General features: G+C 47.6%; 7 protein-coding genes across 7 annotated transcripts; 3 read left to right on the plus strand and 4 right to left on the minus strand.

The window, feature by feature from the left end:
- Nucleotides 1-42: 42 nt before the first annotated feature.
- On the plus strand, nucleotides 43-1,152 carry N7466_010454 (uncharacterized protein; the record flags this gene model as incomplete). Its single annotated transcript, XM_057169843.1, has 1 exon — nucleotides 43-1,152. One exon carries the CDS (start codon nucleotides 43-45, stop codon nucleotides 1,150-1,152), a length of 1,110 nt encoding a protein of 369 aa, XP_057016452.1.
- A 1,066-nt stretch (nucleotides 1,153-2,218) lies between these two features.
- N7466_010455 (flavin-containing monooxygenase) lies at nucleotides 2,219-4,216 on the plus strand (the record flags this gene model as incomplete). The annotated part of the gene is made up of 4 exons (XM_057169844.1): nucleotides 2,219-2,267; nucleotides 2,326-3,199; nucleotides 3,260-3,917; nucleotides 3,971-4,216. The coding sequence occupies 4 exons, from the start codon at nucleotides 2,219-2,221 to the stop codon at nucleotides 4,214-4,216; spliced, it is 1,827 nt and encodes a 608-aa protein (XP_057016453.1).
- Nucleotides 4,217-4,611: 395 nt separating this feature from the next.
- Nucleotides 4,612-5,429, minus strand: N7466_010456 (short chain type dehydrogenase; the record flags this gene model as incomplete). Its single annotated transcript, XM_057169845.1, has 3 exons — nucleotides 4,612-4,780; nucleotides 4,846-5,128; nucleotides 5,189-5,429. The coding sequence occupies 3 exons, from the start codon at nucleotides 5,427-5,429 to the stop codon at nucleotides 4,612-4,614; spliced, it is 693 nt and encodes a 230-aa protein (XP_057016454.1).
- Nucleotides 5,430-5,768: 339 nt separating this feature from the next.
- N7466_010457 (DUF3237 domain-containing protein) lies at nucleotides 5,769-6,478 on the minus strand (the record flags this gene model as incomplete). The annotated part of the gene is made up of 4 exons (XM_057169846.1): nucleotides 5,769-5,926; nucleotides 5,983-6,101; nucleotides 6,157-6,293; nucleotides 6,362-6,478. The coding sequence occupies 4 exons, from the start codon at nucleotides 6,476-6,478 to the stop codon at nucleotides 5,769-5,771; spliced, it is 531 nt and encodes a 176-aa protein (XP_057016455.1).
- A 350-nt stretch (nucleotides 6,479-6,828) lies between these two features.
- On the plus strand, nucleotides 6,829-8,375 carry N7466_010458 (FAD-dependent oxidoreductase; the record flags this gene model as incomplete). Its single annotated transcript, XM_057169847.1, has 3 exons — nucleotides 6,829-7,130; nucleotides 7,182-7,453; nucleotides 7,507-8,375. 3 exons carry the CDS (start codon nucleotides 6,829-6,831, stop codon nucleotides 8,373-8,375), a joined length of 1,443 nt encoding a protein of 480 aa, XP_057016456.1.
- Nucleotides 8,376-8,638: 263 nt separating this feature from the next.
- On the minus strand, nucleotides 8,639-9,605 carry N7466_010459 (uncharacterized protein; the record flags this gene model as incomplete). The annotated part of the gene is made up of 2 exons (XM_057169848.1): nucleotides 8,639-8,977; nucleotides 9,051-9,605. 2 exons carry the CDS (start codon nucleotides 9,603-9,605, stop codon nucleotides 8,639-8,641), a joined length of 894 nt encoding a protein of 297 aa, XP_057016457.1.
- A 501-nt stretch (nucleotides 9,606-10,106) lies between these two features.
- On the minus strand, nucleotides 10,107-10,816 carry N7466_010460 (Zn(II)2Cys6 transcription factor domain-containing protein; the record flags this gene model as incomplete). Its single annotated transcript, XM_057169849.1, has 2 exons — nucleotides 10,107-10,558; nucleotides 10,633-10,816. 2 exons carry the CDS (start codon nucleotides 10,814-10,816, stop codon nucleotides 10,107-10,109), a joined length of 636 nt encoding a protein of 211 aa, XP_057016458.1.
- Nucleotides 10,817-12,666: the final 1,850 nt, after the last annotated feature.

A 12,666-nucleotide genomic window follows, 5' to 3' on the forward strand; every position in this document is an offset into this window, starting at 1 on the left:
GTACCGTGGTTCATCTCAAACATCATTCCACTTGCTGTAGCAATGTTGACAGCGGAAAACTACTTCATCTCATTGTCAGTTGTGGCAACGCTGCTGCTTTGGGGGGTCAGTTTGTGGAACGGCACCGTCTTGGAGCTGATCCTGACAGTCTGGCGCGGACACTTTGAGGATGGGACACCATTCTTTGCTAGCTATACGGGATTCTTCCCTCTGGACTTTCCTATCGGCCTGTTGGTTGCGTTCTTTTTTTATGGAACCAATGGCTCTCACCCCGGATACCAAGTCTTCCTCATCGATGCCTATTCAACATTGCAGTCGGCCTTTGTGTGGTTATATATTGAAAGTTACCGACCATCTTCAAAGCCTTCTACTATCTCGCGCCCCATTCTTTGGGGCCTGCTGTGGCAGGCAGCTGGAGCTGCAATCTCCCTACCTCTATTCTATTATCATCACCTAAAGTGGATTTCCAATGTTGGGGCTCATAAAGTTGGGGCTCCGGATTCCACTTCGGCCGATGTCTTGTCATTAAGCTTCCTCTTGGGAGCCGTCGCCCCGGCAGTCATCGGAATGCTCCCTACTTGGGGTCCTCGGGAGGATATTCGTCATCAAAAGATATTGGCCGCTTGGCAGCCAGATCCTGTATGGGTCTCGATCTTCCAAGTCATCTTCATCGCAATTTTGAGCCAGGCAAGGCGTGGAAATATAGACGCACACCTTAACCGCCGTCGCGGCGTGTACTTCGTATACGGTCTTGCTGCTCTTTCATCCGCTATTGGTCATCTATACGCATCCATCGTGATTTATCGGTCTTCCGATTTGGAATTGACCTGGAGCCGCATTTACATCCCGAATTTATTCCACGGACCTCCCGACGCTACTACGCTGCTGGCAAAGGGTCCTTGGCTATTTCTGCAGTATGATTTGATTATCATTGCCCTGTCTAGCTTGTCGTGGGCATATGTGGTTGCATGTCGCTCATCGGACAGACAATCTTCTGTCAGATTATTCTTACCCTTCCTTCTTTTCATCGGCCAAGTCGTTCTTGGGGCAGGTGCAACTGTATCACTGGTACTGCTTTGGCGAGAAACTGTGATGGCGCGCAAGGAGGATTCCATGAAGAGCGGTTCCTTGCGTACCAGGAAAACCAAATAATGCATATCCTACAGCTGTGTGCTATCAACATTTAAATTTAGCTACCTGCACAATTTTAGCCAGCCTCGGGTGCTTGAATACCTACATATTCACCTACGGGAGCATTTGAGTAGTTTCTTTTGGTCTTTTTACCTAAACATTCATTTCAATTGATGATATACACATGTGCATATAAATTATTTCAGAGCCATAGAGGTAGACTTCCCCAAACCAACATTCGGGAAAATCATACTTTTCCGAAATACCAATGTTTGGAATGTCAAAATTACAATAGATTACACCACTATACCCATGGGCCGGGGCTCCTCACACCAAGATTCAGCTTCCAAGATTTTTGTATAATTTGCGGTACGGACTAAGCTCGACCAGTACTGTGATAATACATAGTGTAGTAGGGAACCGCATGTTACATGTTATTACGGGCAAGACCGGAAGAGGTCTAGAATCTCGAAGATAGTAATGTCTAGAACTCTCCATGTGATGTGCAAAGGTAAGTGTCATGCACAAATATCTCATAAAAACCCATGCATGTGTGCGGTTGGTTGTGTTGTTGTGTTGTATGGCAGAATCGGCCCTCAGATCCTGAGATGTGCTGCTTTCAAGCGTTCCCCTCTTCAGTAGGTAATATCAAATACGATATTGTTGATTAATCCATTAGATCTTGTTGTATCAGCCTTACCTGTTAGTTAGTACCAAGTACTGTGTGAATTCTACTGGAGTACTCCGGTTCTCACCCGGACCGGGACCGCCGAGTGATGCCCCACACGCTTCGGGGCGACCCCGAAATTCGAATACTCACCTGGGCAGAGGCCATATACCCCGGGGCCCGGGGACTACCGCCGGCCCTCCGTCAGCGAATGAGGCTTGGAATTATTGCTGTCAGAACTAGCCTCACTTGGACTGATTTCACAAGACCTCTGTTCAAATAGAATGGATGCTTCCAAGTACATCACCTCTGGTCATTTCTCATATTGGCTACATAACACCAATCACTACGGTCGCTCCCACCCTGGAAGGTCTTCCCTTTATTTTATTTGGTGTCCCCGTCCATCACTAAAATCACTAAATGGAGTCCAAGTCGGTTGAAAATGTCGATGTAGCCATCATCGGAGCAGGTATTATCCCTTGTCTCATGAAAATCGATCTTTACCTGACGCGCTATTTCCGATTTAGGATGGTATGGCCTCGTTGCAGCGCGTACATATCTTCGACTTTGTCCGAATGTCAATCTAGTAGTGATTGACTCCGACTCCACAGTGGGCGGCGTATGGAGCGAAGACCGGTTGTATCCCAACCTTGTAGCGCAAGTAAATCTTGGCTTGTTCAACTATACCGACACGCCGATGCCCAGCATCGGCGTCACTGGCGAGAAACAAGTAACCGGCCGCATGATCCATGATTATCTCCAGCGGTATGCCGAAGACCACAACCTCCTCCCGCATATTCGGTTCAATACTTTCGTGACTCAGGTGAATCGTGATCACTCATCGGGTGGATGGCTTTTGACTCTCCGTGACTCTTCGGAGATCATCAAAACCGCCAAGCTGTTGGTCGCTCCTGGAGTCACCTCAATCCCCAACATGCCTGACATCCCCGGCATTGAACCCGATACTGCGAGAGTGCCAGTTGTTCATTCCATGGATTTAGGCCGCTCCTTCTCCGACTTGGAAAACCCTGAAATAAAAAAGGTCATAGTCGTCGGTGCTGCCAAGTCCGCTTATGACGCGGTGTATCTCCTGCTCACCATGGGGAAAGAAGTGACTTGGGTCATCCGAGAGAATGGCGCAGGGCCCTTGGCCATCCTACCTTCTACGCTACTTGGAATATGGACCAGTATTGGCGTGGCATCCACCAGATTGATGACTGGGCTCAGTCCCTCCATTCTCAACACCGATGGATACCTGTATTGGATTTTTCAGAAACATCATTTCGGTCGCTGGCTCACAGGGCGGTTTTGGGACACTGTGGCGATGCTGAGTGACTTTCATGCTGGATACTACAAAGGCGATCATGTTGCTTCGCTGCGCCCCGAGATTGGGAACAAGAGGTGAGCAAGCGATTCTTTCTGCTTTCAATCGGGTACTTCAGGAACTAAGTAATACCTCAGCATATTCTGGGCAAACTCGGGACTGGGAGTAGTCACCCTCCCAGACTTTTGGTCGACCATTCACAAGGGCAAGGTTCGCGTGGTGCGAGAGAACCTGAAAAGTATTGATCGGAACGCTCTTTTGCTGCAGTCGAATGAGAGAGTGCCCACTGACTTTATCGTAATGTGCACTGGCTGGGGGGATCACTTTGCATTATTCGATGCAGAGACAAAACGAGATATCGGGCTCCCTACTCAGACCAAGCCGAAGGATCTGAAGGTTGAGCAGAGCCCCGACCGCTGGCAGCAGGCCGATCAAGATGCCGATGCAGCTGTAAATCTCAAGCTACCGTTCCTGGAACACCCACCTGCACTACGGAACCCAGGAAATCTCCAGCGACCCCAGAAGAAATGGCGTCTTTACCGACGCGCCGTTCCTCTCGAGCTAGCTGAGAAGGGAGATCGCTCGCTCGTAATCCTAGGCCAGATTCATACTGTACAGACCCCACTAGTGGCCGAATTCCAATCCTTCTGGGCTATTTTGTATCTCCTTGGTCGAGTTACTCTCCCGGACAGCGAAACTATGGTTCGAGAAATTGCCGAGTGGAACGCTTGGACTAGGAAGCGGTACCTGAGCCAAGGGCAGAAGTTTCCTTATTCCCTCTACGACTTTTTGCCAGTATGTTACTCTTCCAAACTTAACTCCACTCACGATATGCTAATTGCACCTAGTATATTGATACGCTATGTAAGGACTTGGGGATCAACTCTCGGCGAAAATCAAACCCCCTAGCAGAGATCTTCTCTCCTTATCGCCCCGAAGACTTCAATGGTTTCATCGATGAGTATTTCGCCAATCAAATGAAGGCTTCGACCTCTGAACCCAAAGCCTTGACGCGAATTCCATCTACGTGGGGAATTTTCGGATTTAGTATCGCATTTATCATGATTTTCTCTACTGTTGCCATAATGATGTAATGCCAGCATCTCGCGACGACTTTATTTAGAAGAGAAATATTTGCAATGAATATATGATTCTTGACTAGCTTCAAGAAGAGTCTTTCTTGTCCCTGTCAAGAAATTTTATTTTCCTATACCAGCCTGTCATCAATTGAGGAACCATGACTGCAGGTGATTTCCACTTATGCTTTGTAATGTTTCATACGAATGTCCAATGTTGTGCTCGGTTTCTTCAAATGTTATTTTTCATGCCTTTCAATCTGGGCAGATTATTAACAATGCTTTGAAAAATTATGTAGGTGATCAGGATCCAGATTATTGCGTACGTACAACGGATTGAGATTTCAAAATGGCTTTGCGAAGAAATTGCTTCTCTCGATTATTTACTTGAATAAGGCCCTGGTCATACAAATTTAAACCTTAGGAAACTCCTTGTATCCTTGGCCAGCGACAAAGGTATCCATCCACGGTCTCTGCTTACGATCCTGGCTAAGCTCCCAGTACCGCTCCGCATGAGCAACGCCGCTGATAGCACCACTAGCGAAATCGCCATTGGCAAGGCGCTCATCGCCATAGTAGAAACTAGTGGGTAGATTATTAGCTTGACCAAGTATCGAAAAAGTTGCAAGGGTAGATGGATTGCTTACGTATATCCTTTGCCTGCGAAAGCGAGAGTAGCATTCTCAATGACATGGCCAAAAGCAGTCTTACCAAGCCCGAGGCTGACGAGACGAGGCATAGGCATCATGTTCAGTCCATTTGCAGTATATATGAATGACTTGGGGGTTTCAGCGGGAAGCGTCTCAAAACCCTTGATAGCTTCCTGTGCGGTGAGGTAGGCGGAAGTGAAGTTCACGGCCAGGTCATAGTTGAGCTGACCCAGACTGAGCGACAGGGGATTATTTGGCTGCGCGGGAAACACGTGGTACGCTGTAGGATATGGGTGTTTAGCTTCTTAACTTTGTGGCACGAAGCATCATGCGTACTTACCATTGTGGATCACCACATTCGGAGCACCTCCGTACTTCTTCTTGACTTGAGCAAACCACTCAGGGATCTTCTCAGGGCTGGAAAGGTCACCCTGGATGTAGAAGTAGGAAGGATCGAAAGAGGTAGAGGTACCACGGCTGACGAGAGCGACTTGGTAGCCTTGCGCAGCAAAGTGCTTGGCAGTTGCAGTGGCAACATTAGGGCCTGCACCAAGGATAAACAAAATTTTCTGGTTCGTCATTGTTGAAAAAGGTGGATTGTGAGCAGGCAAGGAGAAGGAAGTCTGCTGATCGAGTAAGGGAAGAAGGATAATTAAGAAAGAGAGAAAAGATCTGCAAGAGAGATAGACCGAAAAGAGCCAGGAGAAGTCGTCACCTAACAATTGTTACTGAGATGCAAATTGGAGTATTTACTGATAGCCAGTGAAAGCGTGGAGATTATTGTTTATTTAAGATAAGAGGAGTTCATTTCTTAGATTGTCCCGGGGAACGGCCCGACGCGGGCATGGGCAGGCCGGCGAAATTCGCCGCAACCACCGGAGCCCGAATCACATCATTCGGTGCTACTATGAACTCAATCACTATTCAAACCCGGTGGCAGGAACAACGCGTGAGATACGAGATTCCACCGTAATAACCCGTGTTTCCTCGTCTACCAGCATACGTCCATTGCCCACCAGGGTCATGTTCTGCAGCTCCTCAAGGGCTGGGTCTCCGCTATGGAATACATGGGATCCCGCTTTTTCCTCTTATTAGTAATTATCCCTCTCAAGACCTGATACCAAGACTACTTACTGCTGAACCCGAATGGAACACTGACAGAATCTGCCTCCATATTGAAAATCTTCATCACTGCTTCATTCAATTCGATAATGCCTTCGTATCCGAAACTAATATCCTTCCCGTCCTCGGTCCTGAATGGAATCAGAGGCGACTTTAATTGATTTCAGGCACATAATGCAGACTTACCTGGCAACAGCTTTCATGTTGATGCGCGCATGCTTCTTGTCGGGATCAAATTCAAGCCAGTCGGCACCAAAGACTACCTTGGCTGAGAACTGGGGTTCAAATCCTGGCACGGTCTCGATTGTCCCAGTGGGAGTTTCCTATGATATCCATTAGTAGTCCGAAGTATAAATCGCATGGTGAATATAACTTTGAGGAAAATTCATACAAAATGGATCAATGTCGAGCCACTTTGGCGAGGTCCAACAAGATGCGCGGCCCCCGCATTCACCTTCCATACAATGGCAGGTTGTAGGGTTGCAAAGTTGATCGTAGGAACAGACATGATTAGGCGACTCAGTAGATAAATTGCGGCTGTAGACTGGAACCAATAGTTTCAACCTGTAGAGCCATGACGGTCATTTAAATCTCCGTAGATTTTCTTCGCGAAACCTACTGAGGCCATAGTTCACCTCGAACGGTGAGGAGACAAAGAGCCCGGGCCGAACGCCGGCAGGGCATCAGAGTAAGCTGAGGAGGGCCGGCGATTCATGGCGCGACCCTTTGGAGATCTGACGGCCTCGACCTCCGTACCTTGAGTGAGAAATGTAAACAAATAGCGAAGAATTTGTGTCTTGATCCATGGTTTAGAGCACGCTACACTATTTGCCTCAGATTCGAGTTCATGTCCAAGCTATGAGTTCTTCTCAAAAAGCACCATTCCGTGTTATCGTGGTAGGTGGCGGTGTCGGTGGTCTGACAGCAGCTCACACCTTTCACCGCGCCAATATCGACTATGTGATCCTGGAGAAAGGTGTGATTGCTCCGCCGATGGGGGCCAGTATTGGCATCTACCCACAGGGGTCTCGCATCCTAGACCAAATTGGTTGCCTGAAGTCCGTTGAAGCGGAATGTTATCCTTTGGGAAAATCAATCAATATTCTGCCCAATGGTAAGATCATCGCGAACAGTGACTTCTTTGCTCACTCACGCAACTAGTAAGGCTTCACCACTGTGCATCTCCATCGCTTTACTAAATCAACTTCTAGTCATGGTTATCCCATTCCGGTGCTAGAGCGTCGGCGATTTCTCGAAATCCTGTACGAACAGTTGCCCGACAAATCCAAGGTGCGCACCAAGGCTGGTGTAGTGGACATCATTGATGGTGTCGATGGGGTCAAGGTTTTGCTAGAGGACGGCAGCATTGAGGAAGGGGATCTCGTTATTGGCTGTGATGGTGTCCATAGTGCTGTGCGCAGTCTTATGTGGCGCAATGCCAATGCAAAAATCCCAGGCTACATAACCACTACTGAGAAGAAATGTGAGTTTCACCTAAAACGCTAGCTTCCACATGCTGACATTCATGGCCCCCAGCTCTCTTCTGTGACTGGACTGCCCTCGTGGGTCTTAGCCCAACACTCCCCGGCATGAGCAATTGCGACATGACATGCACTCACTATCCAGGTCGCTCTTTTCTCGTCATTGGCCAGAAGACATACACTTTTTGGTTCGTCTTTTTCAAGAACCCCCAGCGACTCCATTGGCCCAGTCGTCCTCGTTGGAGCGACGCGGACGCGGCTGAACGGGCCCGTGAATGTGCCGATTGCCCCATTTCCAGCACGCAGGTCTTTGGTGAGCTTTGGAAGACACGTATCCGTGGGGAGCTAGTCAACGTCGAAGAAGGTCTTTTTGACCATGCTTACTTTGGGCGCGTGGTTCTCGCTGGTGATGCGGTCCACAAGATGACCCCCAATGTCGGGCTTGGTGGGAACTCAGCTATGGAGAGCATCGTACTTTTGTCTAACCTCCTCAATCGCGCCATCCAGGTCCACCCCGGTGGGCGTCCGGATGCAAAGCTTGTTGAGCAGGTGCTGTCAGAGTATCAGAGTTTGACTAAGGAGCGCATGCGTAAGATCATCGACTTCTCCAATCTTGCCACGCGCATTCAGGCTTGGGATACGCCCTTCCACAAGCTTTTGTCACGCGTGGTCCCCTTTCTTCCTGACACTACATTTGCCAAGCAGGCTGCTCAATTGATCAAAGCCTCTCGCAAGTTAGAGTATGTTCAGTTACCGAAGCGTGATGTCACTGGAACTATGCCATGGGACGACGAGCTACAGCTAGCTCCCAATGACAGCAAGGTAAACAAGGGAGTAACTTCATTTTCGTTCCTATATACTCCCCTCGTTGGGTTATTTGTGGCTATCTCGTTTCTTTTTCTTTCGAGTTTGATTTCAGCATAGGAATTACATATGGGCAATAGGGTTGTTGGGTCACCTGGCGTGTATCTACCATATCCCTCCACATGTCCGTAGAAACCTGTTGAAACGCGGTCACTCATTGTGGAATGTGAATTTCATTGAATATAGTCCAGGGCTAGGTACTGTTTTTCAGTCTGAGATATCGCCATCATTTCTTCCAGTTGTCGTCTCATGTATCTATGTTTATGTTATCTTAAGATCGATTCTATAGAGATCTTTCTTGCTCTTGGCCAAAAGAGTTATTTTCAATCGTGAGGTATTTCGAACCCAGGCACTAGGTTCTCCACTCGACCAATGAGTCGAAGGTCAGTGAACGGCTTGCCTCCCATAATTTCCATATCAATCTGCGAAATAAACAATCCGGCGATTGGGTTATGCAGAGTAAGGATTGACAATGTTTCCAGCAGTCGCTGAATATAGTCCAAAAATCTGTACTGGGATGTACCCAACCCGGCGGTCGCAGGTGCGGCTTCTTTCTGTAAGGCGTCCAGATGATTTGGTGTTGATGAAATTCCTGATTGTTGCAAGTCTCGCACAAAGATTTGGGCAGCGACATAAATAGCCCACAGAATATAGGGGCTAATCTGAGATTCAACAAGTAAGGTTAGGTAAATTGGAAGAACGACTGCGTGAACCCTGGGGAGAGAAGAAACTTACTGTACCGCGGTCCATTTGACAGACTGCGCTAGTGGTCTCAGCGATTCTAATCGCCGAGTCCAAACACTTTGTCTCATGATCGATCAACACAGGCAGAGGCGACGTCTTGGAATTTGCAATTTGCAGGTTGGCAGCAAAGTGCAGGGTGATATTAGTAGCATGTAGGTTTAGAAACATGCATATTGGACCCGAATCTTGGCCACCCATCAAGCTGCATGTGGGCTGATCTATCCCAAAAGTTTCGAATATATGAATCAAGGCCTCGCAAAGTTGGTAGTGTTGCAGCCAGAAATCCCCTTGTCCGAGGGCAGGATTTAGTCTTTGAGATGAGTTTTCCAGATGAACAAAGGCAAAGCCTAGCACAGCAAAACTGACGATGTATCCTTGGGCAGTGGACAATGCTTTAGGGGAAGTTGATGGACAGAGAACTTGCGATAGTGTGAGTTTCGAGGATGATATGACCTGCTCAAGAGGCAATGAAGTCGGTAAGAATGTTGTGATCTGCCATGTCAGAGTGATTAGCTTCCAGAGGCACCGCGAGCGTTGTGCTTCCATTCATTGGGAAAATGCATTTATTTTGGATGGAAGTTACCTGGTTGTAGTCAATCAGCGCATGTGCGTTCCAACCAGCTGTGATGCTGGCAAAGCAACTCAAGTTGAGAACAGTCCAGAATGTTCGCCTTTGTTCCTCCAATTCACTTTGTGTATCACCACTAACTGGACTAGAGTCTCCTCTTTGATCTATACGATCTAAGCCAAATATCTTAGACATCAAAACTGCACGATTCAAGCTAGCCCTGGCCTTTTCAAAATGAACATTCTGCAGCTCATAGAATGCAATGAGAACACAAGCCTGTAGCGCGACAATATTTCTTCCCTGGCTTGAGGCCTTGATCTGTTCAAAAAATTTGCAGGCCAGGTTGTAAAAATCTACCTTGTATCTCAAATAAGTCGCTGAAGTTGACGCTCCTTGAGCTAGGAGAGCATATTTCAGGCTGCTGACCTCTGGTGTTTCTGGGACTTCTCGGAGTCTTGCATGAAAACGATCAGGGTCAATCATAAAACAGCCAGAATTCGCCTTATAAATATATGTCCGGTATCTGTGAATGCCATGGTTAGATGGTAAGGAACTAGACCCAGAGCAACCCGATCTTCATTGAATGGTGAGAAATACATGTTCTGCAATTCCGAGTCCGATGAAACTACATTGTCGGCCAATTTGGGCTCAACAAGCTTGTTCGCATCGTACCAGGACATCATCGGCACTGGAAACGTATCCCCAAAAATTGGTGGTGATGATATCTCCAAATCGGCCAGTATTTGTTGGAAATCAATATCCGCTACCTGCGGCATCATGAAGATATTGTCATCTGAAGTCTGTTCCACGGTCCCTAAATCAGAGGGTAACATGTCGTCTGGTGAAAATGACACTGGATCTGTCGCAGCATCATGCTCAACTCCGGGAGTGACCGGTTCGTATTGAGGGGCAAGGTCATTTTCAAAGGCACCTGTATTCGATTGACGCATTAGCTGGCCCGATGCGGAAATTGCATCAATCGATTCCTGCGTCGATGGTACCCACTCAGTCGTTGAGTTAAATCTTTCAACAGGCCTAGAATCTCCCGTTGGTCGTGGACCTCGGGGCGAATGTAGCTGCAGGCACTGTTTCTAGTGGCACACTGATTGCAACAGGGCTGATTACCGTCGCAGCGGGTCTTGCGTTGGCGACAGGAGTTGCAGGCCACATGTCTAGCTTGTGGGGCCATGGTTGCTCCGGCGGGTATTAGATCAAGAAAAATAAAGGAAAGAGACGAGAACCTACTACACCTGGGCAACCTCGATTAATAGAGCTGCTGTCACTTTGATACTTTAACTTCTTCAGGCGCTCCATAGATTGAGTCTGACACATAGCTTCGTGTTCAGCTGTGGCCCCAAATCCTTCACGACCTGAAATGGCGTTTTTTACTACCACCAACCATTGCTACCACCAACCATTGGCCAAGATAACATCATCGGCCATGGTATTGGCGGAATTCGGCTACGGAATTCGGCTATCCTCAACCCCATTAGGAATGCTGCACGCATGGCATTTAATGGACAAGATAAAAGCAATTCAGTTACGAAGAGATACATTTGGATCTTACTTCGCGGGCTGCGATTTCTAATCGTGAACTTCGGCCGTGCTGCATAAATAAAAGCTACTGCTTTGAAATCATCGTGTTTCTTCCATTACAGCACTATGGCCTCTAGCACAATTGCAGTCTTGCATATGCTAGTCTACATTTATCCAGTAAGCGACGCAGCCACTCTGTACTATCTGGCCAAGGAATCACTAACATTTCTTAAGCCCTGAAGGAAGCATGTAGCATGTATATGCAAGAAACAATATAAGCGTCCCAAAGTGGATCTATAAAATCCAAAATCCAAAATCCAAGATTTTATTTCGTGGTTGCATGCGCGGTATGTAGTGTTAACTCTTTTGACAAACAGAATCTCAGTCAAGCCAGTCCAAAGGGTCTGAGACTATTCCTCCGGTCTTTCCAATTGTTCAAGGCTTTTACTTTCAATTTTTACTTGATTTTGAGTCTCAGGCTGCCTTCAAGGAACGTCGGTCTTCTATGTGTTGGCTGAATTGGCACGGGAAGAAGGCTGCACATGTGGATTAGTAGGTGGCCCGGGCTCTAGTAAAGCGGCAGCCTTGTCTACTCCAGAGTCCAGATTATCTTCCTTTATTGAAAATCCCGATTTTATCAGACGCATGCCCGGAAGCGGCGCAATGATTATTAGGAACCGCTGCACACCCGTCCGACGGGCTGACTCCATGGGGCCTCGATCCAACTCCTCCGATAAGACACTTTTTTTCTTCAAGCACATGTGTTTGATGTCCGTAGGGCTATCGTCGGACACCACAATGGGGTGAGGGGAAAGGGTTAAATTGGTACAATAATTACGCTAGTATTGATTGAATCAGCCACCAAGACCACCAAAACGGCGCTTGTATTTTTCAACATTGTCATCACAGATGAATTGACTACGCATCTACACTGAGATGGGAAACATGTGGTAGATAAGATGAGATGAAGAACAGGAGCTCTTGGGATTCAGGAATGGGCCCTGGAGTAGTATAAAGGCAGAATCAATGCATCCACCATGTTCCTGGGAAAGACCCAATCCTGCACGTTCAATGTTAATAAAATATACTTTTCCCATATCGTCTAATTACTAGTCGTATCGTCTCGTCTGCTCTTTTATCCGTCCTCTCGTCTACATGACATTTGAATTCTCTCCTTCCTAGTGTACATGGATACTTTCCTGAGTTGGCGAAATTCCGTACGCTTCGCACCGCTATGGCCGCGGGAAATAGGACTATGCTCATTGACCCCAATGATATCGGGCGCTTTGCCGCTGCTGCTCTCACGGAGCCAGACCCGTGCTTGCACCGTTCTGTGAGTATTGAAAGTGAAGCCTTGATGGCAGAGTAGATGGCGAGCGCAATATTTGGGGTCAGCGGACGGGAGGTTGTGGTCGACCATATCCCCACAGTCTGGCGGAGCATCTAGCATCCTCGAATCCTCAGATCGACGCTAAACTGTGGTTCTGAAAGCAGCAGGATAGA

Source organism: Penicillium verhagenii (genome assembly GCF_028828195.1).
Source record: "Penicillium verhagenii strain IBT 33310 chromosome Unknown utg000011l_segment0_segment0, whole genome shotgun sequence".
NCBI lineage: Eukaryota > Fungi > Ascomycota > Eurotiomycetes > Eurotiales > Aspergillaceae > Penicillium > Penicillium verhagenii.